The following is a 26,321-nucleotide window of genomic DNA, read 5'->3' as shown; positions in this document are numbered from 1 at the left end:
CCCTGCTACTTGTCATCATCTACACCATCAGCTTGTGATGGGCTGGGATTGTGTCTGTTTATTGTGTTGAACTCTCCAAAGCACATAGTACAGTGCTCTGCACGTAGTGAGTGCTCAATAAATACGACCAAATGAATAAGTGGACTATAATAAATAGCATTTAACATGAGAAACTCCAGGCCACTACATTGGAGACAGTGAAGGGCCTCTGACCCTTTGATCCTTGCCTATTCTGAACCTATTTTTAAACAGTATAAAGGCTGGGAAGATGTGTAATCTAAGGAGAAAGAGGGCAGGAATACAAAGTCAAGATTTCAGTGTCCCTAGTCCTGGCTTTGCTGAAAATCTACCTACTAGTAATAATAATAATAATATAGTATTTAAGCTCTTACTGTGTGCCATGCACTATTCTAAGTGCTGCGATAGATACAAGGTGATCAGGTTGTCACACATGGGGCTCACAGTATTACTCCTCATTTTACAGATGAGGTAACTGAGGCGCAGAGAAGTGAAGTGACTTACCCAGTCACACAGCTGGCAAGTGGCAGAGCCGGAATGAGAACACAAGACCTCTAACTGGCTCTGACTCCGTGGGGTTATTCATTCATTCAGTCATATTTATTGAGCACTTACTGTGTGCAGAGCACTGTACTAAGCGCTTGAAAAGTACAATTCAGCAGTAAAGAGAGACAGTCCCTGCCCACAAAGGGCTCTCAGGCTAGAAGGCTTACGTTCCCCTGGTTAGAGCTGACTCTTGCCAGGCTTTAGGACCTGTTGGCGGGACGCTCGTTTCTCTTTGCGCTTCACTGTCCTCCACTGTAAAATGGGAATCATAGGCCCCTCCCTCAGAGGGTAGTAGTAACAGTAGGCTTATTTTAGTATTAGGCAAATGAGTTGATTGCCAGTAGAGTCTTTGGCTAATCAAAATGCTGCAGAAGTTTAGAGTCGCAGTATCATTAGGAAGATGTTTGAGTCAATCAGTGGCATTTGGTGAGCACTTACTGTGTGCAGAGCACTGTACTGAGTGCTTGGAAAAGTACAGTGCAGTAGAGTTGGTAGATTGGGCGCTTTGGGCACTGTACAGTGAGCGCTTGGGAGAGTACAGTGCAGTGCCACTGGTAGATGTGAGCTCTGTCCACAAGGAGCTTACAGTCTAGGAGCGGGAAAAGGGACATTCAAACGAATTACAGCCAGGGGAAATGGCAAAGTAAGGGATGTGTCCAAAAAATGCTGTGGAACGGGGGTGGGGTGAGTTTCAGAAAGCTTAAGGGATACAGACTATAATTTTATATATTTATATTTATGCCTGTTTACTTGTTTTGATGCCTGTCCTCCCCCTTCTAGACTGTAAGCCCTGTGTGGACAGGGATTGTCTTTATGGCTGAATTGTACTTTCCCAGCTCTTAGTACAGTGCTCTGCACACAGGAAGTGCTCAATAAATACGATTGATTGAGTGAAAGAATGAATGAATGAATACAGACCCAAGTGCAAAGCCCGGACGAAAGAAGGAAGGAGGGATAGGGTGGGGAAATGAGGGCTTAGGGAAGGCCTCTCGGAAGAGATATGACATTACGGGGGCTTTGAAGATGGGGAGTGTGGTGGTGGTCTGTTCGACAGGAAGGAGGAAGGAGATCCAGGCCAGAGGGAAGACAGGGGCCGAGGGTCCACAACAAGGCAGGGGGGAGGGTGGTACAAGGAGAAGTTTGCTGTTAGAGGAGTAAAATGTGCAGGCTGGACTATAGTGGGAAGTTAACGAGGGATGGTAGTAATAATTGTGCTTTTCAAGCACATACTACGCGCCAAGCACTGTACTAATACAAGATAATTAAGTCTCACCCGGGGCTCACAGTCTAAGGAGGAGGGAGAACAGGTTTGATCCCCATTTATAGATGAGGAAACCGAGGCACAGAGAAATGAAGTGACTGGCCCAAGGTCACCCAGCCGGCAAGTGGTGCAGCCAGGATTAGAACCCAGGTCCTCTGACTCTCTGGCCTGGACTCTTTCTACTAGGCCACGCTGCTTCTCAGGAAGAAGAGAACTGAGAATCATTTTACCTCTCCAAAGAAAGAACTTTGTTTAGAATAGTTTTGTCAACCCTTTGCTTGAAGACTGAGCCCTGACGGGCTGTAAAAATCTCTATGGTGTGTCGACCTAATGTACAATTTAGCCAGCCGCCAAACCCGTCAAAAGAGTGAATCAGTCTGCTAGATTCCATGTAGCAAAATAGAGTTTCAGTCTAGCATTTGCAATAATGCACTGCGTAACTTTCCACCCAATGCCTTATTCCTGAATACTGATTTTCATTTTCATTTTCACTAGGGAAGCAGTTCAGCCTCGTGAATGGAGCACTGGCCCGGGAGTGGGAAGTACCTGGGTTCTCATTCCAGCTCCTCCACGTGTGGTTGTGTGACCCTGGGCAAGTCACTTCCCTTTCTCTGTAAAATGGGGATTAAGAGGTAACTGAGGTGCAGAGAAGTGAAGTGACTTACCCAGTCACACAGCTGACAAGTAGCAGAGCCGGAATTAGAACACAAGACCTCTGACTGGCTCTGACCCCGTGGGCTTATTCATTCATTCAGTCATATTTATTGAGCACTTACTGTGTGCAGAGCCAGTGGGACCGGGACTATGGCCGACCTGATTAGCGTGTATCAACCCCAGCGCTTAAAACAGTGCTTGACGTGTAGTTAATGCTTAACAAATATCATTATTGTCATCATCGTGATTTTGGTTGCTTGGCTCAAGAACATGGGAAGAGAAACAATCTTTTCCATTTTGATCCTGAAATAGGGACTGCATAAAGTGTCGAAAGGAATCTATCAATCAGTGGTATTTACTGAGCGCTTTACTCTACTGTACTGCGTGCTTGGCTGATAGATTTTTACAGTCTAGTAGGGGAGACAGACATTAAAATAAATCACAGATTGGGGAAAGGCGGAGTAGAAGGATATGCACAGAAGTCCTGTGGGGCCTGGGGAGGGGTGAGTATTATAGTGCTTAAGGGGTAATCAATCAGTCAGTGGTATTTATTGAGCGCTTACTGTGTGCAGAGCACTGTACTAAACACTTGGGAGAGTCCAGTCTCCCAGTATAACAGAATAGGTAGACATGTTCCCTGCCCACAATGAGTTTACAGTCTAGAGGACAGACCTAAGTGCAGAGATGACTCCGAGAAGCAGCATGGTGTAGTAGAGAAGCATTGTGGCTTGGTGGATAGAACACAGGGCTGGGAGTCAAAGATTGGGGTCTAATCCTAGCTCTGCCACTTGTCAGCTGTGTGACCTTGGGCCAGTCACTGTACTTCTCAGTGCCTCAGTTACCTCATCTGTCCAATGGGGATAGAGGTTCTGAGCCCCATGTGAGGCAGGGACTGTGTCCAACCCAATTTGCATGTATCCACCCAGAACTTAGTATGGTGCCTGGCACACAGTAAGCACTTAAAAAATGTCACAGTTATTATAATTCTTATTAATAGATGGGAGGGACAAATTGGGTGGGAAAACGAGAGCATAGCAAGTCAGGGAAGACCTCCTGCTGGGTGTCTTTCAGATCCCATCAATCAATTCGAGATTCCCAGTACTTAGGAGGTACCTTCTGGGTGGTAGTGAGCCCCTGCGGTAACGCCTGGATGCCTGCCACCGTTATATGTATTTAGATGTGGATATATTTAGATGTAGTAGGATGTGCTACCTTGTTTGAGCTTCCTTTCTTCCAAGTAGCGTGTGGATGTTGTAAATGATGGTCTAGAGAGGGCCATTCATCGTCCAAGTGGCAGGAGCCCATGGAATCCAGGGCCACGGTTCTCAGGCCCTCGGGCAGTCACGTGTATTTATTGAGCGCTTACTGCGCACAGAGCACTGTACTGAGTGCTTGGGAGAGTCCAGCACTTCATATTTATTGAGGTCTCTCTCTGGGCTGAGCACGTACTAAGGACTTCGACCTTTGGGCATTTTTTTGCTGAATCACTGGAATTTGCTTCTCAGTTTTAATGTCCAGCCCAATTCTGTGAGCTAAAGGAAAGTCTCAGTCAATCAATAAATAAAAGCATGGCTCAATGGAAAGAGCACAGGCTTGGGAGTCAGAGGTCATGAGTTCAAATCCCTGCTCCGCCAATTGTCAGCTGTGTGACCTTGGGCAAGTCACTTAACTTCTCTTTGCCTCAGTTATCTGTCCAATGGGGATTAAGACTGTGAGCCGCATGTAGGACAACCTGATCACCTTGTATCCTCCCCAGTGCTTAGAACAGTGCTTTCCACACAGTAAGCGCCTAACAAATGCCATCATTATTATAAGCGCGTGGGAGAGCATAATGAGACAACAGGCAGACCCATTCCCCGCCCTAAGTCCGATTTCCCTCCCGATTACGGCTCAAAAGCCTAGTTGGAAGGGGAAGACGAAGGAGCGCAACTCTCCTCTGGTTTTGCTTGTTGCCAGATTGTACTTTCCAAGCGCTTAGTACAGTGCTCTGCACACAGTAAGCGCTCAATAAATACAACTGAAAGAATGAATGAATGAGGCACCCCTGCCTGAGTCTCAGCATTCAATCAATGAATAGTATTTACTGAGCACGGCGTGGCCTAGTGGGTAGAGCACAGGCCCAGGAGTCGGAAGATCCTGGGTTCCAATCTTGGCTCCGCCACTTGTCTGCTGGGTGACCTTGGGGCAAGTCACTGCACTTCTGGGCCTCAGTTACGTCACCTGTAAAATGGAGATGAAGACTGTGAGCCCCATGTGGGACAACCTGATGACCTTGTATCCCTCCCAGCTCTTAGAAGGGTGCTTGGCACATAACAAGCGCTTAACAAATGCCATCATTATTATTCTTATTATTAGAATTTATGTTCTTTAGCCTTTTACTGTTTAGTGGTTGTGGCCTAATTTGCAGACCGGTTTAAGACACATATTTTTTGAGAATTTACTGTTCTTTTTCTTGTGAACAATTATTTCAGCTTCTGGCTCATTTATCTTAGTAAGCTGTAAAGCAAATCAATAATCATCACTAAATCTGCGTCACTTTCAGGAGGACTACTTAATGGGTTCTGACTTCTACATTCCACCTCTGAATTCTGATGAAACCAGCACAGCAGGAACAAACTAAATTTGACTATAAATTCTTACTGAAAAATTTAGACCATCAGTGGTATTTATTGAGCTGCTTCATGTGTGTAGAGCACTGTAGAAAGCGTTCAGGAGAAGTACAGTGTAACAGAGTTGGTAGACAGGTTCCCTGCCCATAAGGAGCTTAAAGCTTGGAAGGAAAGGACACAGGATGATCTTTCCTTTTTTGCAATGTGGAATACGTTTTTATCCCCAGGTTACCACATTTAATTATGAAGGAACCCTCTCTGGCAGACTCTCAACGGCTTATGGATGCCATAAATTCTTCTGAAACTTGGCCTTAAAAATCCTTTATTTCTGGAAAAGAAAGCGGGAACTGCCATTTATTCATTTATTTCATTCATTCAATTGTATTGATTGAGCACTTACTGTGTGCAGAGCACTGTACTGAGCACTTGGAAAGTAGAATTCGGCAACAGAATTGCCGATTAGGCAGATTAGTTTTTAAGGTTCAGGAATTCCGACATTTCAATAGTGCAGGACTCCTGATTACCAAGATTGTCACTGAGCTAGTTAATTCTGTAGGTTGTTTTTTGTCCTGCACCAGAGAGACGAGTCTTACCTACATTTTGGAAGTGCTGAAGTTGATTTTTCGAATGTTTTGTTAGGAACTAGAGCTTGTCCCCAATCGCGCCCTACTCATCGCTCCACCCAAACCACGGGTATAATAATATGATAAGCAACATTGCCTTGTGGCTAGAGCACGGGCCTGGGAATCAGAAGGACCTGGGTTCTAATCCTGGCTCTGCCACATCTGCTGTGTGACCTTGAGCAAGTCACTTAATCATTTGAGCATTTACTGTGTGCAGAGCACTGTGCTCAGCACTTGGGTGGGTACAACAGAATTAGCAGACACCGTTCCCTGCCTCAAATGATCTTATAACTTCTCCGTACCTAAAGTGTCTCATCTGTAAAATGGGGATCAAGTCTGTGACAAATAGTGATTGTCTCCAACCTGATTAGCATATATGTACCCCAGCGCTTAGTACAGTGCCTGACACATAGCGCTCAACAAATACACCCCCCCCCCCCCCCCCAAATACAGAGACATGCCCCAGAACACAGCTGTGATAAATCCCTCAGAATTGCGGATGTGTTGGATGGTTGTATGGTGGGCACATTTTCCCATGGCCGAACGTGTTAAAAATAGGAATTTCCTCCAGAACCTCTGAGCAAAAATAAACTTCCTTGACTTTCGGTAGTCTGCAGTATTACACGTCACCACGCTATTATTCATTCTCCATTTAAGTAATTCAGAGGGTGACATCACGACATTAAATGAGGAGTTGTAGTGTATATCTAATGTAGTATGTCTTTGCAGGAGGCTGCAGAAATTGAAGCCTGTCCTGCTAATGATGGCAGTAGTTTTTTTTTTTATTTTAGTGAACAAGAAGCTTTATTTCTCCACAAAGCACCTTGGAGTAGCCTAATTCCTTGTGAACATCTCTTACTACCTGGAACTGTACTCTTCCCAAACATCGCTACTTCAGTCGACCATCTGCTTTTTTGAAAATCAGTGCAAGAACTTGGAATCGAAAGATCTTACCCAGTGGTGGAGTGAGGATTTTCAGCATGAGGGCCAGTCATTAGAGTGTCTGTGTCTGGGGAGCGGGGATTTCTGTGCTTCACCCGAAAGTGGTACAGAATCGGGGTGAGGTGGAAGGGGAGAGCTTTTAGCCCTGTTTGGACCGCCTTTTCCACCATGCCGTGATTCCCTGCTGCTTTCGGATTGACCAGAGATGCCAACTTTCAGTTTGTCTTCAGGGAGGGAATTGCATTCCTTGTCACGATTGGACATAAAGTTAGGCAGGGCTCACGGATTTTGGGCTGCGACAATCCATATCGGGTCTCCGTTTTTACATACTGTGGCCCTGTAGAAAAGGGGGTTGCCTGAAGTTGTGGCTTGTTACTGAGAGGTTGTGAATGTCTCTTCTGTAGTATGAGATTTTTCTCCTCCTTAATATTTAGACTGCAGGGATTTGTGAATGTGCGGATTTGACTTTGGCTCCTGGATCTCCATGTTTGTTTCGATGAATTTACAAGAACGAAAACAGGGAGACCCTTCCCCTGTCTGCACAGAAGTGGCCATCTCACTTCCTTTCCCCTCCTAAGGGTCACTTTTTCTCTGGTGGTAGGAGCTTCAACTTCCTCGAGTTTCTACCCGTTGATGTTCAGCGTGTGTGAGAACCCTTTCTTTTTCTTCTTGTCTTTCAGGTTCTAAATGGCTTCTAGGAAGTCGGGTTCAGATTTTCATGGTAAGTGGAATGTTCATCACTCGATTCAAGGTTTATTTGATAGCCCCGAGCCACCATACCCCCTGATTCAGAGGGGTTCTGTTTCTTGAAACACGTGGTTGCATCATGAGTGGCCATACCGTGGGGTGCAGCATCCCGTAGACTTTTCACTTCATAATTTAGGGTTCGCTCAGAACCTCTGAAAAGTATACGGAGCTTCTGTACCTAGTTATGTTTTGTAACAAACGTCCCTGAACAATTGTGTCATCACGGTTAAAGTAATTCGAAACATGGCCTGGGAGGCAGGAAACCAGACTTGTCGTCCTGGCTCTGCCGCTTGCCTGCCGTGTGACCTTGGTTAAGTCATTTAATTTCTCTGTGCCTTAGTTTCTGCAGCTGTACTATTGGGGAATAAATACCCACTCTCTCTCCCCCTGGAATCCCACACCGGTCAGGGACAGTGTCCAGCCTCATTATTTTCTGTCTACCCCACCACTTAGTACAGCGCTTGGCTCATGGAAAGTACTTAAGTACAATTTTATTATTACTGTCATTAATTAAAGGCCAGCATCAGAAGAGTAATAGTAAATTATATCACACACTGAAAAGAAATCCGTTGAAAAATATTCAGGTTGGAAAGCGCAAATCCAGAAGCAGCATGACGTAGTGGATAGAGCATGGGCTTGGGAGTCAGAAGGTTGTGGGTTCTAATCCTGGTTCCACCACATGTTTGCCGTGACCCTGGGCAAGTCACCTCACTTCTTTGTGCCTCAGTTACCTCATCTGTAAAAAATGGGGATTAAGAGGGTAAGTCCAATGTGGGACAGGGACCGTGTCTGACCTGATTAACTTGTACTACCCCAGCGCTTAGAATAGTGCATGGCATGTAGTAAGTGCTTAACTAGCACTGTAATAATAAAAGCCGGAAGAGATCCAGTCCCTTAGCCCGAAGATGATGCCATTGCCAAACAACGCAGTGACTCTCTGGCTCTGTTTGGCAAAGTAGGCTGCCCGGAATGTACTTCTTGACCGGGTGATCTTTCCTTTCCCTGGCCCTCCTGGTTTCTTTCCTGGCTCCCTCTCGTGCCCTCTGCCACGTTGTAGTTCTCGCTCCTTTCTCGCTAACTTTCTAATTCTATCTTTAGCGGCAGCCACTTCCGCCACCCCCTTCTTCCTCCACCTTGCTGTTTCCCAACCACTGGCTAGAAGCCAGGCTTTCCCAGCCAAGGTTACAAGGCAGAAACAACGACAGATTGGGGCAGGATAGTCGGGTGGGTGTGGGGGAAAGCCCACGGTTCCTTTCCCAAGCCTCTCTGACTTCCCGTTCCTGCCAGATCCATTGATCGAACCGGAATGGTATTTATTGGGTGCTTACTGTATGCAGAGCCCTGCAGTAAGCACCTTTGAGAGCAAAATACAAAAGAATAGGTATGGACAATCCCTGCCCAGAAAGAGTGTACAGACTAGAGGGAGAGATGGAAAAAATAAATTAGAGATGGCTATGGACATGGGGTTAGGGGGTGCGGGTGCATGTGAAGCGCTTCAGAGGAACAGACCTGAGCGCATCAGTGGTGCAGAAGGGAGGGTTTAGTCAGGGAAATCCTCTTGGAGGAGATGTGAGTTTAGGAGGGGTTTGACTGTGGGGAGAGTCGGGGGAGGACGTGGGCATTGGTTGGCGACGAGAAAGGTGAGGTCGAGACACAGGGAGAAGGTTGGCGTGAGAGGGGTGAAGCGGACGGGTTGGGATGTAGTCGGAGAGCAGCAAGGCGAGGTAGGAGGTGGGGAGTCGACCAAGGGCCTTCAAGTTCCTGTTTGACGCGGAGACATCCAACATTGTTCCGTCTGTCGCTGGGGCAGGGAAGCCCGGTTACAGGCCAGTGAAGCAGAAGTGGTGGGGCAGGGGAAGGAGGCGGGGGTAGCAGAGATGGTCCCCGTGGCTGCTGCTATGGTTAGAAGTAAGAGCTAAAAGAAGAACCAGTGAATTCCCACACAGAATAGCACAGTGGTGGGGGGCGGAGGGGAGAGGAGCAGAAAAGGGGCCAGGAGCCAGAGAGAGTGGGTGGGTTGGGGAGAGAAAAGTTTGTGAGTTAAGGGGATGGGTTTTACCCGCACCGATCGGGGCGGAGCTCTGCTGGGGCATTTCAACAGAAGGTTTAGCTCACATCCCCCAAGTTTAATGTACGGTGGAGTGGAACAAATGAGCCACATAGAGTGGCTCTCCTGTAGGTTACTTTAATGTTGACTAGCGTATTATGTCTCGTCCTTCGACGGGTTCAGCTCTGTCCCCTTAGATGACGAATGTTATCCCAGTTTCATTAAGGCTGTCTATTTTCTAAGGTACTGCATTCAGGGTGTTCTCACACTGCCACGTTCCCTCTATCCCCGTCTATCCCCGAGGAGAACCAACCGCCATTCCACAGCCCAGTGTCACGGAAATAATCAGATACTGGTTTTTGGTTCTCTCCAGAGTAAAGCTCTTATTTGGTGAACAATATCGTGATATTGCCAACGAGATGATTCGGGTGGCAAAACAATTCCGTTTCCTTCAATGAAACGGGCTGGAACCAAAGCAAAACCACATCGAAAGAGGCCGAGTGCCGATGAATATAATCGGTTTCTCTGCCGAAACATGGCTGAAGGGAATGTTTGATTTCTCCACAGTTAAAGGTGCCCTTTGGAGTCATTCATTCATTCAGTCGCATTTATTGAGCGCTTGTGGTGTGCAGAGCACTGCACTAAGCATTTGGAAAGTACAATTCGGCGCCAGATAGAGACAATCCCTACCCAGCAGTTTGCTCGCAGTCTAGAATAGCAAAGCTAAATGAAACCACTTTTCAGCAGCAGGGTATCTCAGCTCCTCACCAGTCAGTCAAGCAGTGGTATTTATTGAGTGCTTAACTATGTGCAGAGCACCTGTACTGAGCGCTTGGGAGAGGACAGTACAACAGAATTAGCCAGATACATTTCCTGCCCGTACCGAGCTTACAGTCTTGGGGGCGCAGGGGAAACGGGTGTAATTATTCCCATTCTAAACATCTTGGTCTGCCATCATGTCTCTGATGTGATCCTCATTAGGAATTTTGAGGGGCGAGGGAGGAAGTGTTGGATTATTTTGGTCACATTTCTGACCCAGCAAAAAGCGGACTAGTTGATTTCTTTTTTTATTTTTTCCAATCCAGTAGGAGAGGTAATTCAGCAGCCAGTGTCTGGCGCTTAGAACAGTGCTTCGCACATAGTAAGCGCTTAACAAGTATCGTCATTATTATTATTATTGTACACATCAAGCCCTGGCTCTGGGTCACTTGCGAACAGGGCAGCCAAGCTCTTGAGTTGTACAAAGGAGGATGGCACAAGGCCAGAGGAGCGTGTCACCGAGGGCATTGTCGCGGGTGGCTGAGCTGGGGGCAAACGATGAGAAGGGTGCCTTTGGAAGTAGATGGGGTCAGCAGGGTGGAGGGCAGCTTCCAATCGATCAGAGGTGACTTTTGAGCACTTATTGGGTGCAGAGCACCATACTAGATGCTTAGGAGAGAACAGTACAAGAATTGAGGGGCATGTTCCCTGCTCAGAACAAACAAACCTGAGAGGGAAAATGTCAGGACAGTGTTTTGGTTCATTCATTCATTCAATCGTATTTATTGAGCGCTTACTGTGTGCAGAGCACTGTACTGAGTGCTTGGGAAGTACAAGCTGGCAACATGTAGAGGCAGTTCCTACCGAGCAGCGGGCTCACAGTCTAGAAGGGGGAGACAGAGAACAAAGCAAAACATAATAACAAAATTAATAAATAATAGAGTAATAAATATGTACAAATATATATACATATATTATATACAGGTGCTGTGGGGAGGGGAAGGAGGTAAGGTGGGGGGGATGAGGAGGGGGAAGAGGGGGAGAGGAAGGAAGGGCTTAGTCTGGGAAGGCCTCCCTCCCAGATTAGTTCTAATCTGTCAACTCTTAAAAGTTTATTATTATTCTGGGTAAGCTCTTACTGTGTGCCAAACACTGTTCTTAGTCCTGGGGTAGGTACAAATTCATCAGTTTGGACACAGTTCCTGTCCGACATATAAGGCTCACCATCTAAGTAAGGAGGGAGTAGGACAGAAAATAATAATAATGGTGGTATTTGTTAAGTTCTTACTATGTGCAAAGCACTGTTCTAAGCTCTGGGGGAGATACCAGGTCATCAGGTTGTCCCACGTTGGGGTTCACAGTCTTCGTACCCATTTTACAAATGAGGGAACTGAAGCACAGAGAAGTTAAGTGGCTTGCCCAGGGTCACACGGCAGATGAGGTGGCTGAGCCAGAGAGAAGTTAAGCGACTTGCCCAGCAGGTCCATGGCAGAGCCGGGATTAGAACCCTGGTCCTCTGACGCCCAGGCCCGGGCTCTTTCCACTAGGCCACGCCGCTTGTCTTGTCCTGTAGAGACTTGAATCCATTTTACTGAAATCCCGCCGATGTTTTCAAGCCACCTGTCAGGATTCCTTTACATCTGCTTCACTCCGAAAAGGCAGTCATTTATTTCCATACCAATTTCCTCTCATTTCTTGCGCATCCCCCCAAAATTCAATCGGCTCGGGAAATGAAGAAAGCTATTAGCGTATACCTGTTGCCGGCAAATTTTCATTAAAAGGGCGCAAGGGAGCCTCTGGGAGCCACATGGGGATTAGTTAGCTGTTGATTGAAAAAGTGTTGTTCAGCATCAGGTGGAAAGCTGGACGTGGTGGCTTACCCACGCCCAGCTTGAAGCAGTGTGGCTCAGTGGAAAGAGCCCGGGCTTCGGAGTCAGAGGTCATGGGTTCAAATACCGGCTCCTCCAATTGTCAGCTGTGTGACTTTGGGCAAGTCACTTAACTTCTCCGTGCCCCAGTTACCTCATCTGCAAAATGGGGATTAAGGCTGTGAACCCCCTGTGCGACAACCTTGTTACCTCCCCAGCACTTAGAACAGAGTTACCTCATCTGTAAAATGGGGATTAAGACTGTGAGCCCACCGTGGGACAACCTGATTTCCTTGTTACCTCTCCAGCGCTTAGAACAGTGCTTTGCACATAGTAAGCGCTTAATAAGTGCCATCATCATTATTATTATTATTACCCAGAAACCCAATACTTGTTCCAGAGACTTGAAACTTTCCCAAGTGTTTTGTGGATTTGAACCATTATCCCACCTAACAGATGATAGCGTTTACCATGTGTCATGTAGTTAGCCCATGCTGGCAAAACAGAGACAAAACTCATAAATGGGTCGTAGTGTTTCCTGAGCACCTACCTTGGGCAGAGCAGTGTGTTCAGTGCTTGGGCGAGTCCAGTGGGAACAAAGCCCACTTCCTACCCTCAAGGAGTTTCCAGGCAACCCTTGCAATCCTAGGTTAAGGTCGAATGAATTGTAACCTCACATGGTACACTGTCAGAAGACACGGATTAGAATGCAATCTTGACATGTTTAGTAATAATGATGGCATTTGTTAAGCGCTTACTATGTGCAAAGCACTGTTTGAGTTTGACATGCCACATTGGAGTGAAACTCTGCAGAAGTTTGTGGTCAGAAGGCACAAAGAAGGAAGTGAAGACCCAGTTATATAATTCCAGAAGATGGGAGAAGACTGTAAGCCCGTTGTTGAGTAGGGATTGTCTCTATCTGGGGCCAAATTGTACTTCCCAAGCGCTTAGTACAGTGCTGTGCACACAGTAAGCGTCCAATAAATATGATTGAATGAATGAATGGGATAAAGCGGGTTTATAGAGGGTTTTGTTATCGTCATGGTTTTTTTATGGTATTTGTTAAGCACGTACTTGGTGCTAAGCACTGGGCTAGATACAAGATTGGGCACATTCCCTGTCCCACATGGGGCTCATACTCTTAATCCCCATTTTACAAAAGAGGTAACGGAGGCCCAGAGAAGTGACTTGCCCCAAGTCACCTAGAAAAGTGGCAGAGCCAGGATTAGAACCCAGGTCCTTCTGACTCCCAGGCCCGTGCTCTGCCCACTAGGCCACGCTGCTTCTCCTTGACCAGAGAGCCTCAAGGGAGAGGAGAACAGCAAAGTCAATCATCCGTGATGCTATCAGGGAACAGGAGAGGAGAAAGAGTGTCAGCGAACATGAATGAAATGGAGCACACAGAAGTAGGAGATTGGGAGAGATGGGATTGGGATCAATAGCATCCATCAGTCATTGGTATAATAATATTAATTGTGGTATTTTTAAGTGCTTACTACATGTCAGGCACTGTACTAAGCACTGGGTCTGAATCAAGCAAGTCAGGTTGGACACAGCCCCTGTCCCACATGGGGCTCACAGTCTGAATCTCCATATTACAGATGAGGGAACTGAGGCCCAGAGAAGTGAAGCGACTTGCCCCAAGTCACGCAGCAGAGAAGTGGCGGAGCCGGATTTAGAACCCAGGTCCTTCTGACTCGCAGGCCTCTGGGCACTCTCCACTAGGCCATGCTGCTTCAGCTGTGGGCCCCGTGTTCTCTGGGCTGGGTTTGGATCCAGGGATTTTGTGAGCCCCCAAGGGTGGGGACAGTCACCTTGTCCAAGTCCTACCCTTCTACTTTCTTCCCAGTGCTTTTCAAATAGTAGGCACTTAATAAACAGTATTACTGCACTCTCCGAAGACTGTTAGAACCACCCCAGAGTCGTCAATGAGAAATATAGCCAACAATTGAGAACTCCCTAAGCGTAGCCACTCAAATCGGAGAAACCAAAGTGATCTGTACTACCACTACTGGACTAGACTATCTCCCCTCTAGAAAATCCACCACCTTAAAACAACCAACATTTCCCCGGTAGTGACTTCATTTCATGCTAGTGGCAGTTAAGCACTGGCTTCCTGCTAAGATTCAAATTTGGGTTTCCCTGTTCCATATGACATTACAGGGATCTGGAAAAGTGGCTGCATTCCAGGATCTGTCCTGCAGGCGCCCCCCCCCCCCCCCCCCCGTTTTTTTGAATGGTATAATAATAACAATAACAATAATAATGGTACTTGTTAGGCACTTACTATGTGCCGAGCACTCTTCTAAGTACTGGGGTAGATACAAGTTAATCAGGTTGGACACAGTCCCTGTCCCACGTGGGGCTCACAGTCTAACTAGGAGGGAGTAGGATTGAATCCCCATTTTACAGATAGGTAACTGAGGCACAGAGAAGTCAGTGACTTGCCCAAGGTAATGAGCACTTACTATGTGCCAGGCACCGTATTAAGTACTGGGGTGGATACAAGCAAATTGTGTTGAACATAGTCCCTGTCCCATGTGGGGCTCACAGTTTCATTTATTTATTTATTTACCTGTTTATTCATATTAATGTCTGTCTCCCTTCTAGACCGTGAGCTCACTGTGGGCAGGAATGTGTCTGTTGCTATATTGTACTCTCCCAAGCACTTTGTACAGAGCTTCGCATGCAGTTAGCACTCAATAAATACAGTTTTTTGGTGGATTGATTCGATTCCCATTTTACAGAGGAGGTAACAGAGGCACAGAGAAGTTGAAGTGACTTGCCCAGGGTCACACAGCAGACAAATGATAGAGGTGGGAATAGAACCCATACCCTTCTGACTCCTAGACCCGTGCTCTACCCACTAGGCCATGCCGCGTCTCATGAGGCCACAAGTATTTAAGCCCTTACTGTGTGCTAGGCACTGTACTAAGCACTGGGGTAGTTATAAGATTGTACATAGTCCGTACACCACACGGGGTTTACTGTTTTAATCCCCGTGTTTCAGATAAAGAAAGGGAGGCACAGAGAAATGAAGGGATTTGCCCAAGGTCACACAGCAGGCAAGTGGCAGAGCTGGGATTAGAACCAACGCAGCTCCTCTGACTTCTAGGCCTGGGCTCTTTCCATTAGGCCACACCGCTTCCATAAGAGACATTTCCTGTCCAGTGTCATTTTTGGGCTTGTAATTGGAAGTGATTGCGCTATCTTTGACTGTCCTGTTTTCTATAGTTGGGCACAGATCTGAGTGTTAGCCTCCCAAAGGCTTAGTACAGTGCTCGGCACACCGAAAGCGCTCAATAAATAGCATCGGTGGATTGATTAGCCCTTCGTTGCCAGCCAGGGGTAGGTGTGCTGTTGATAGCAGGGCTCCCCAGACCTGCTTATCGTTACTCCGTTGGGATAGATACTGAACGTTTGCTAAATTTCGGGGTGATCCTTCCTGAAGGGATTTTACCATACACCCCCCTTTGCCAAAATGCGTTTTTTCAGGACATAATTCCACGTAAAGTAGAATTAGGTAATACCGTTCCAACAGTGCAAGCGCATCTTGGCTTGGAGTAACACCCCACTGAAGAAATTGCTTATGCATGCCTGCGTGTCGTCAGAATGGGACCGGCGGACTTTGTCCCTCAAGACAGAAGGCCGATGATAGCAGAGTTAGGGTAGAGCTGGGTAGAGCGTGGGCCTGGCCGTCAGAGGACCCGGGTTCTACCCCCAGCTCTGCTGTGTGACCCGGGGCCAGTCGCTTCACTTCTCTGGGCCTCAGTTACCTCATCTGTAAAAGGGGGATTAATACTCTGAGCCCCATGGGCTGGGTCCAACCTGATGAACTTACTTCTATCCTAGTGCTTAGCACTTAGTAAATGCGTAACAAATACCATGAACAACAAGTGAGCTCCATGCCCTAATTAGAAGCTTGGTATGTTTTAAACCCCGGGCAGTAAGGCAAAACAGTGCCCTTTTGTCCTCTCTTTAAGTCTCCGTACCATTCAAGTTTTTGCAGAAAAGTCTGACCTTGTCTATATAAGCAAATCTGAAGTTGATCATGAATTCAGGTATCTCTTTTTAATGAGTCTTCCCCCCCCCCCCCCCTTTTTTTTCCCCTAGGGCCTTTCAGTTACCTTGATGATGTCCCATTTAAGATAGGAGACAAATTCAGGATCCCCGCTAAAGTTGGTTTACCCATTGGTTTCTGTTTACCTGACTATTCTCAGATTGTCAGGGAAGCCCAGGTAAGTGTTTTTTTCGTCGTCGTTCACTTTCTCTGGCTCGAACCGTGAACACTTTCAGGTGGTAGATTTTCCTGTTCCTGGTTTTCTTTCCTGAAAGCTTCCTTTCACTCTGCCAGTGTGAACTCCCTGGCTTCTTGCTCTGATCTGTGTGTAATCTGATGTTCAGGCCCGCTTGTAGTTGGCGTTTGGGCTGGCTGTGACCTTCGCACTTGGCCGTGATGATTGAGCCCGAGGCTTCGCAGATATCCCAAGAGCTACATTACGAGCCCATGAAACAGGGACCAAAAATGTATTTCCACGCCTTTTCTATCTGTTCCCGTACAATCGCGTAATCCTCTATGAGGCAATTTTCTAGTTTAATTTTACCTCTGCCACCCAACCTTCTCAACTGAGATTCAACTGGCATGGATAGATTGGCGAGGGGAAGAGCCAAATGGGTAGAAAAGGCAGGGATCACTAGAATTCTTTGCCAGTTTCCTGATGGCTCCTAATTTGAAAAGCAGCACGTGATCCTGACTTGACATTAGTTTTGCAGCAATGTCCCGACGCTGGCAAACTGGTAAGGAAAGTGGCTTGGGAGAGGTAATTGGAGTAGTTTGGGTGGGAATTCGTCAGGTCAAATGAAATGAAAGTTGAATTTTTATCACTGGACATACCAGTCAGTGCTGTGATAGTTACCCGGGATGCTGCCATATACTGTTCCCAGAGTCACCAGAATCAGACCCCTTCCCAGGGCTGATTCTTAGTACAGTGAAAGTGGATGTAGATATCAGGAGGGCAATAAGCGATTTTTTTTTAATGTGTTCTTCCGTTTGCCTACCCCAAAAGCAGGAGCCATGATTCCTGCTCCTGGCTGTTTTATTTATTTATTTATTTTTTTAGTAGTATTTGTTAAGCACTTGCTAGGCACCAAGCGCCGTTCTAAGCGCTAGGGTAGATACCAGTTTATCAGGTTGGACATAGTCCCTGTCCAATGGAGACTAAGTTGAAAGATGGAGGATTTGTTCCCCATTTTCCAGAGGAGATAACAGAGGCCCAGAGAATTCAAGTGGCTCGTCCAAAGTCATACAGCAAGAGTTGGCCGAGCCGGGATTAGAACCCAGATCCTCTGACTCCCAGGCTTGGGATCTTCCTTTTAGGCCATGTTGCTTCCTGATTGGGGTGGTGCAGAATGGGGATGTTTCTCTTGTTCCATCCTGCTTCTTCCATCGATCAATAGAATTTTTTGAGCCCTTACTGTGTGCAGAGCACTGTAGTAAGCGCTTGGAAGAGTACAGTCACAGAGTTGGTAGACACATTCCCTGCCCGCAACGTCTAGCTTACTGTATGCAATCACCAAGCATCCCTTCCATACTGGGGCATTGCATACTGATGACAACTCTAGCACCTAGAAAAGAAGCGCACGGGATTGGACAGATTTGGTGTAACTGTCACGACACTGGGTGAGATTGGGCAGCCCGTTGGGCTCATGGAAATGGGATCTGGTCACCCTCTTCAGGGCGGAAGCTTCACAGAGAGTTGTTTTCAAGTCACTGCCTGAGTCGGACCTTCCAGATATTATCAGACTAGAAATCTGGTGCTGTGTGACACCCCCCACCCCCCAAAAAAAAAAAACAACAAAACTGAACCGGTCTGTGTATCTCCTCTATGCATGGATCCAGGAGTCAGAGGACCTGTATTCTTATTTTGGCTCTGCCTGTTGCTTGCTGTGTGGCCTTGGGCAAGTCACTTAAATTCTTTGCGCCTGTGTTACCTCATTGCTGTCTAGACCAGCTGTGTTTGAGGGATTTTTTTTTAATGTTGTTGTTTTTGTTTTTGTCTTTTCCCATTCTTTCCCTTGGCTTTTGCAAGAAAGGGGAAAATCCTCCCCAGCCCTTACCGAGCCAGGCTGAGTATCCCACTGAAGGGTGGCTTAGAAAATGGTTGCTAGCGCCCTGCTGTTGAGGTCTCAGGGAGTCACTGCCAGCTCTTCTCTGTACCAGCTGTCTCTCGGGGCCTTTTACTAGGCACAAGGAGGCTGGGTGGGAGAGTGCTGCAGACGCAGCATAAACTGTCACCACTACTGCAAAGGCAACTCGAACGCAGGTCCCATTGGTGGCAGAACATTCCTTTCTCACCTTGGACTTAATTGGAAGCGAGACGGATTCCAAACAGGCAAAACGGCCGATCGTGTTCATCATGGGGAGCTGAAATCATCATCATCATCAATCTATTTATTGAGCGCTTACTATGTGCAGAGCACTGTACTAAGCGCTTGGGAAGTACAAATTGGCAACATATAGAGACGGTCCCTACCCAACAGTGGGCTCACAGTCTAACGCCCGTGAGAAATCCAGGAGGAAATGAGTCTCTTTTGGAGAGTTCGATCAATCAGGGATATTTATTGAATGCTTTCTGTGTGCAGAGCACTGTACTAAGCGCTTGGGGCAATACTATATAACTGAGTCGGTAGACACATTCTCTACCCACAGTGAGCTGGCAGCTCAGAAGGAGAGAGTTGTGTTGGCTCGAGAAAACGCAGGGTCCCAGGTTGAAAGCACTGAAGATTTCCTGTTCCTGGAATTTGAACTGTTTGTCCCAAATCCGAGGTAGACCTTTGAGTTCAGCTGACAAGCCATTTAAGGAGGCAGAGCCCTGCCATGCTATTTGGGATCTGACATTTAGAAACATATTGGCCAGTACGGTCACGTGGTCAGCCACTGAGCATTTGATGGTCCTGACCCTTATTTTTTTTATGGTATTTGTTAAGTGCTTACTATGTGCCAGGGACTGGGGTAGAGAGAAGGTAATCAGGTTGGACGCAGTCCCTCTGCCACGTGAGGCTAACAGTCTTAATCCCCATTTTACAGATGAGGGAACCGAGGCACAGAGAAGTTGCCCAAGGTCACACAGAAAGGGGCAGAGCCGGGCCTAGAACCCAGGTCCTTCTGACTCTCAAGCCTCTGCTCTGTCCAACAGTCCATGCCTATTTAAATCCCAAGAACCTATTGGCAACACATCCGGTCACATAGGAGAAGCAGCATGGTGCAGTGGAAAGAGCGCGGGCTTTGGAGTCAGAGGTCATGGGTTCAAATTCCGGCTGTGCCGATTGTCAGCTGTGTGACTTTGGGCAGGTCACTTAACTTCTCTGTGCCTCAGTTCCCTCATCTGTAAAATGGGGATTAAGACTGTGAGCCCCCCGTGGGACAACCTGATCACCTTGTAACCTCCCCAGCACTTAGAACGGTGCTTTGCACATAGTAAGTGCTTAATAAAGGCCGTCATTATTATTATAAATGCCAAAACGCCAAAAGGAAGCCCCTTTTTTTTCGAAAGCAGGCATTCTCTTTAGAAAGTCAAAGCAGGTGGTTGTAGGCCTTGGGGCCAAAGTTATCCAAGTTTTCCCAAGGAAGTGTTGGTTTAGCCCATCCTCAGGTCCCTTGTCCTCCTTGATAATAATAATAATAATAGCATTTATTAGTGCTTATTATATGCAAAGCACTGTTCTAAGTGCTGGGGAGGTTACAAGGTGATCAGGTTGTCCCACGTGGGGCTCACAGTCTCAGTCCCCATTTTACAGATGAAGGAACTGAGGCCCAGAGAAGTGAAGTGACTTGCCCAAGGTCACACAGCAGACAGGCGGTGGAGCGGGGATGAGAACCCGTGACCTCTGACTCCAAAGCCCGGGCTCTTTCCACTGAGCAACGCTGCTTCCCATGATGGGGATGACTCCCACGCTCAGCCGCCGGCCCACTAGTGAGACCCGGTGGCAGGAAAAACAAGTTGAACTGTGGAAACCTGGGGTGTATCTGGTGACCTCGGGGTGCTCGAGGGCTGTGGGTGGGACCGGACTTTATAAAAACAGAATCGGGGGAACCTTCTTCCCTCTCCCCACCTTTGGTGGACTCGAGCAGAGCCACAGCCAGCTGCGGTTCAGACTTGCCGAGGGATGATGTCCGCCCCTTTTAGGAGAAGCTTACTATGAGCAGGGAGTGTGTTCGCTCATTCCGTCTCCCAAGCACTTAGTACGGTGCCCTGCACTGAGGGAGTGTTCAGTAAATACCTTCGATTGACAGATCCAGGTTGGTCAACTGGTGTGTTCGCTCATTCCGTCTCCCAAGCACTTAGTACGGTGCCCTGCACTGAGGGAGTGTTCAGTAAATACCTTCGATTGACATATCCAGGTTGGTCAACTGGGTTTGCTCGGTTGATCCCTTAAGGGAAGGAAGTACCTAGATGAGTGCCGGTCTTTCATAGGTGCCCCGTGCAGTGGAAGGGAGTTCTTTGATTCTGAAAATAACATCTTCAACTCCGTAGCGGAGTCTGCGACACACAGTTCTAAGTGGTGTCCAGGATCCAGCAACAGCATTCAGTCATTGTCATATTTATTGAGCACTTACCCTGTGCAGAGCACTGTACTAGGCACTTGAAAAGTACAGTTCAGCAATAAAGAGAGACAATTCCTGCCCTCATAGGGCTTACAGTCTAGAAGGGGGAAGACAGACATCAAAACAAGGAAACAGGCATCAATATAAATAAATAAAATTATAGATACGTACACATCAAAACAAGTATACAGGCATCAATAGAAATAAATAGAATTGTACATATGTACATAAATACACAAGTGCTGTGGGGTGAGGAGGGGGAAAGAGCAAAGGGAGTGAGTTGAGGTGATGTAGATGGGGGGGAGCTTGAAGTAAAGGGGGGTTTAGTCTGGGAAGGCCTCTTGGAGAAAGTGAGCCTTCAGTAGGGCTCTGAAGGGGGGGAAGAGTGATCTTTTGGCAGATTTGAGGAGGGAGGGCATTCCGGGCCAGAGGTAGGACATGGGCCAGGGGTCAACGGTGGGACGGGTGAGATCGAGGCACGGTGAGAAGGTTGGCGCCAGAAGAGCGGAGTGCGGGCTGGGCTGTGGAAAGAGAGAAGGGAGCTGCTATGTGATCTCTGTTTCCCCTATTAATGGGAACACCTGCATATGCCACTGAACTCTGTCCTTCGAGAGCTCCTTCTGGCCAAACGAAATCCCAGCTAGTCCCAGAAGGGCAGGTTGGGTAGATTGGGGTGCCTCCAGTGTCATTTTAGCTAGGACAGTCACCATCTCTCCCTCAGTCTTTCTGTCCCCACCTCAGCTGGTGATGCAATAGTTAAACGATGGACAGGAGAGAGGAAAGGGAGAAGCCAGTGAGGCAGATAGTCTCTTACAGACTGGCTCCTCTCGGGCAGCAAACACAGCTTTCCTTCCTGGAGGGCCTCCCAAAGGCCGGGACCCCCCAACCCGGCCTCTCCTGGGCCTGGGCGGGTCCTGAACCGTGAGCCTTGGTTTGGCCTGGGTCCGGGCAACTGAACGTGAGCCCGGGCTGAAGAGGAAAAGCGTCTAAACAGCACTTGTGGGATGGCCCTTGGCCACTCTCAGGGATCCTTCCCCCCCGGCCCCATCGTGCGGCCACGGGAGCTATCCAGATCCGCCCAGAGCCCAGCTGGGTTCAGATTTGCCCAGAGGCTTGGGATGCAGTGGCCAGGCCTGATCTGGGTGCGGTCCTGTCACCTCCCCCTAATGCCCCTCGCCCCTCCGAGTCCTTCCCGCTGAGTTGGGTGGCGGCTGGGAACTCTGACTTCGGATGGTTACCTCGGAAACCCCTTCTGGAGTCCACTGGGAGGATGCGGGGCATACCCAAGGAGCCCAGGCCCCCCGCCCTCTTCAGCAGGATGAAGCGTTGGGGGATTCTACCTCGGATTTCCTCCTCACGTCCCCAGCCGGTGAGAGATTCCCCCTTCCTTTGGCTCCACAGCCCTGCCCTCTCCAAAGGAGAGTCCAGGCGTCCAGTCTGGCTATGTGGAGGGGCAGAGGCAGAGCGGGTTCTCCTATCCTCCTGGAACCATGTTGTCCTTCCCTTAGCAGAGGCCAGTGAACCGTTGAACCACCATTACTTTTCTACCTCCCTTAGTAAAGGAGCTAAACGCAACATGGCCGCCAAGTCCCTGAACAGGTTCAGGGTCGCTTGAAGGTGGGGATTAACTTTTTCCAGCAGCGATTAGTGATGTTTGGGCTCAGTGACCAAAAATAGTTGCCATTCCTGTTTTCTTTACAAAAGACCCAATAATAATAGGAAGTGAAGAAACCACTTTACTAAATTGAATGGCACGTGGCATTCTTTCTGTTGACTGTGGAAGTTAAGGTCTTTTTTTTTTTGCCCCTGGGATGAGAGCTGAAACCTGTCCACCTTGTTTAAAATACTGATGTCACCTTGCAATCCTTGCTGATGAGGGCAAGGGCCAACTAAGACCTGTTGGACAGGAGGACAGACTTTGGTAGTCATATAATCCCTGCTCTCTGTGTGTCCACATGTTTCATCACCGGATCTTAATTCCAAGGTTTAGTAGGGTACTTTGCCCCCAGGTGCTTAATAAATACTACTCCCGCTACCAGTATCTGAAGTCACCCATGAGCTGAAGCATTGATCTGCCCTTTATTTGAGGAAAAAGTCATTCTTGGAAGTGTCACCATCTTATAAGATCGATCTCTTAGGGTCTCTGAGTGACCCCCTTCTAGGCTGTAAGCTCCTGGTGGGCAGGGAATAGTGTCTGCTGACTCTGTTATATTGGCCTCCCCCAAGCGCTCAGTACACAGTGCTCTGTTCACAGAAAGCGCTCGGTAAATACGATCGACTGATTGGTACGGGGGGCTGGATCTGTCAGTTGAACTTGGGGCCAGCTGTTTTAGGGGGTGCCAGTGGGCTGGGGAGGAAAGGGTGGAAAAGGGTGGAGCACGAAAAGAACAAGCCAGAACTTACCATCTGGTTGCTCTAGAGCACTTGATACCCACTTGGCCACCGCTGCAGCCTCCCAACTGTCTGGGGGTCGTGGGGCTAGTTCTGGCTGTGAGTTGGCCATTCAGCGTGTTCTGACTGGGCTCCATGACTCCGCTGACTCCAGGATCTTCAGGCTATCGATCGTATGTATTTATCGAGCGTTGATTCTGTGCCAAGCTCTGTACTGAACCTGTGGGAGACTACAAGGTTTTCTATAGGCTGGGCAGACACCAGCTCTGCCCTTAAAAGACAGAATTCGGGAGGAGAGGAGGAAATAAAACGGTTGTTATTCATGTTTTTAACCCAGTACATTCTCCTTTCAAGAAAATAATAATCTCAAGATACTTCTGAACCGCCAATAGCAAATGGCCAACGTTAAGGCTTTCGGCGCGTTTGGCTTGGGGCTTGCCGGTTGGAAATCCATGTTGCCCCCTGAAGCGTAGCTATACCTGAGTAACTGTAATAATAATAATAATTGTAATATTTGTTAAAGAGCTTGCTTTGTGCCAAGCATTGTACTGAGCCTGAGGCAAGATAATCAGGTTCCATGGGGCACTCAGAGGCTAAGGTAGAGGGAGAACAGGTTTTGAATCCCCATTTGCCAGATGAGGGAACTGAGGCACGGAGATGCAAGGTGACTTGTCTCAGGTCCCACAGTAGGTAAGTGGTGGAGCTGGGATGAGAATCCAGGTCGTTTGACTCTCAGGCCACGCTGCTTCTCAGTGGTAACGGTAGAGGGGTACTGTGTTCATCTCACTTAGCCACCCCCCCCAGTATTCATGCCACTTTATGGAAGAATGGCACAGTGCTTCCGATGCCCAGATACGGCCCAGACGATCCTGCTGGACTCTGGCCCGTCAGCCTCAGGAAGGAAACCTTCTGCGTGGTTTGCCCAGAGGGAGATTCCTCTCACCATATGCCCCTCAGCGTGTGGGAACGACAGTTCCTAATTAGGGCAGGGCCGTGTGGGCCCCTGTGACTCTTTTTGGGCGACTAGAGTGGGCAACTCCATGAACTCGGATTCGGGGGTGGCTGATCCCCGGAGGCCTGGGCTACCATTCCTTTCCTGGCTCTGGGCAAGTTCCTCCCCTGTGGATTGGGGAGTGCTCAAATTGGATGTGCCGGCCATAATCCAGCGATGACCATTCCAACTGTCGCCTGGTAGGCGCTTCCAGGTTAAGAAAAGGTCCCAGGAGGGAAGCTAAGAGCATAACGAGAACCAGCGGGTGAACTGGTCCGGTTGGAAACAGGACCGTTGAGCAAAGCGCAGACCGCGGGGTGGGGAAGTTGGCCTTCCATCAGCTTCAGCCCTCATCCCAACGGAGGGGATGAAGGTCCTGGGAGGCCGGGTCGATGCAGCGACGTAGGACACGGTGCAGCCCCTTGAAATGAAATGGGCCCGGTTTGATTCCTCCGTCCTGGGGGCCCCCTCCCTGCAGCCCCAGTGTGGACCCCAGCTCCACCCCCTCCATGCGAACAGAATACAGGATCCCAGTTTTTGCCAGTATTTGAAATGTCGGGGACTTGGCCCTTATTGGATTATAGAGGTAGGGGCAAGGGGGGATAATGGTTGCCATCGACATGAACGTTTCTGTATTTTTATCCCACCAAGTACCGACTGAGCCTGTAACTCTGTGCGGAGCGCTTTCCTAAGCTCTTGGGTAGGTACAGTTCAAGGGAGTTGGAAGAGGTGATTTCCGCCCGCGAGATCGCAGAGGTCTTTACCGTGATCTAAACCCATGGAAAGAGCACGGGTCTGGGAGCCGGAGGACACGGGTTCTACTCCCGGCTCCACCCCCTGGTCTGCCGCGTGACCTTGGGCAAGGCACTTCACTTCTCTGAGCCTCAGGGACCTGCTGTGTAAAAGGGGGATTCGGTTCCTCTTCCCCCTCCCGCTTAGATCGTGAGCCCCATGTGAGACGGGTACTATGCCCGACCTGACTGTCTTGTATCTTGACACGTAGCAGGCTCTTTACAGATACCACGGGTATTATCGTTTCCATCTGCCTACCCCTGCCCAGCCCCCTAGGTCGTAAACTCCCAGTAGCCGGGGTCAGTCTCGGGGGGCCGTCTCAATTCCCCCGCGCTCATTGGAGGGCTCTGGACAAAGCGGGCGCTCGGCCAGTAGCAGCGGTAGGAGCCGTGGGCGGCCCTGGCGTCATCAGGGGGTCGTCTGTGGCCTTGGGGCCCCCCACCCACCCCACCCCAGCCGACTCACCGTGTCTCTGTGCCTTGCAGTATGACTTCGCCTTGGAGAGGAAGACCATCGAGTGGGCCGAAGACGTCCAGAAGATCCAGGAAGCGCAGCGGGAAGCCGAGCGAAAGGCGGGAGCGGAAGCCGCGGGGCGGGTTGGTCCTGGTCCCGATGCCGAGCCCCCCGGCCCGACGGACGTCCCGCCTCCCATTAACCCCATCCTCGCCAGCTTGCAGCACAACAACATCCTCACCCCAACCCGGGTCAGCAGCAGCGCCCCGAAGCCCAAGGCGCTGAGCCCGCCCCAGGCCGACGCGGCGGCCTTCAACCCCGCCGACTTCGAGTGCGAAGAGGACCCGTTCGATAACCTGGAGTTAAAGACGATCGACGAGAAAGAGGAGCTGCGGAACATTCTGGCGGGAACCCCCGGGCCCCTCGTGGCCCAGATCCTGGACAGCAACTTGCCCAAAGGAGGACCCGGGGCGCTGCTGCAGGAGCAGGAGGTCCTGGCCTCCCTGGAGCGGGCCGCCCTGGACTTCAAGCCCCTTCACAAGCCCAACGGCTTCGTCACGTTGCCGCAGCTGGGCGGCCGGGAGAGGATGTCGATGTCTTCCAAAGTCTCCCTCCCGCCCGGCCCCCCCGTGAGCAATATCAAATCCCTGTCCTTCCCCAAGCTCGACTCGGAGGAGGGCGAGCAGAAGACGGCGCAGCTCGCGAGCACTTTCCGCGGCACCGCCTGCCTCCCCAACGGCACTTTCCTCAGTTCCCTAAAGGCCCGCTCCCAGAACCGAGCCGGCGACCTCAACGGACACCAGGGGCCGGGGCTTTCGGCTCAGGGCGCGAACGGCGGGCCGGAGACGGCGGCCCGCTCCCCTTCCGCCCGGCTGCCTTCCCCGTCCCCGGCAGCCGAGAGCACGGAAGAACGGGGCTCGCGGAGCGCGACGGTCACGGTAAGGCGGGTCTCCGTCCTGCGCCCGCCTGGCCGCAGAGCCTTGGCCGGTCCGGGGGGCAGCGGCTTGGCCTAGTG

The 26,321-nt window shown here is 49.2% G+C and overlaps 1 protein-coding gene across 2 annotated transcripts in view; it reads left to right on the top strand.

Annotated features, from left to right (window-relative positions):
* UBAP1 (ubiquitin associated protein 1) overlaps positions 1 to 26,321 on the top strand; it is a 65,662-nt gene that overhangs the window by 31,152 nt on the left and 8,189 nt on the right. For both annotated transcript variants that reach the window (XM_038744194.1, XM_038744193.1), the window contains exons 2-4: positions 7,334 to 7,374; positions 16,188 to 16,312; positions 25,339 to 26,244. In XM_038744194.1, the coding sequence (XP_038600122.1) occupies positions 7,341 to 7,374; positions 16,188 to 16,312; positions 25,339 to 26,244 (1,065 nt within the window). In that variant the 5' untranslated portion in view covers positions 7,334 to 7,340. The remainder of the gene's footprint in view (positions 1 to 7,333; positions 7,375 to 16,187; positions 16,313 to 25,338; positions 26,245 to 26,321) is intronic.

The sequence above is a fragment of the Tachyglossus aculeatus genome, chromosome 3 (assembly GCF_015852505.1).
Source record: "Tachyglossus aculeatus isolate mTacAcu1 chromosome 3, mTacAcu1.pri, whole genome shotgun sequence".
Lineage (NCBI taxonomy): Eukaryota > Metazoa > Chordata > Mammalia > Monotremata > Tachyglossidae > Tachyglossus > Tachyglossus aculeatus.
Note: the sequence above shows the minus strand (reverse complement) of the source record. Positions and strands in the feature narration are given on the sequence as shown.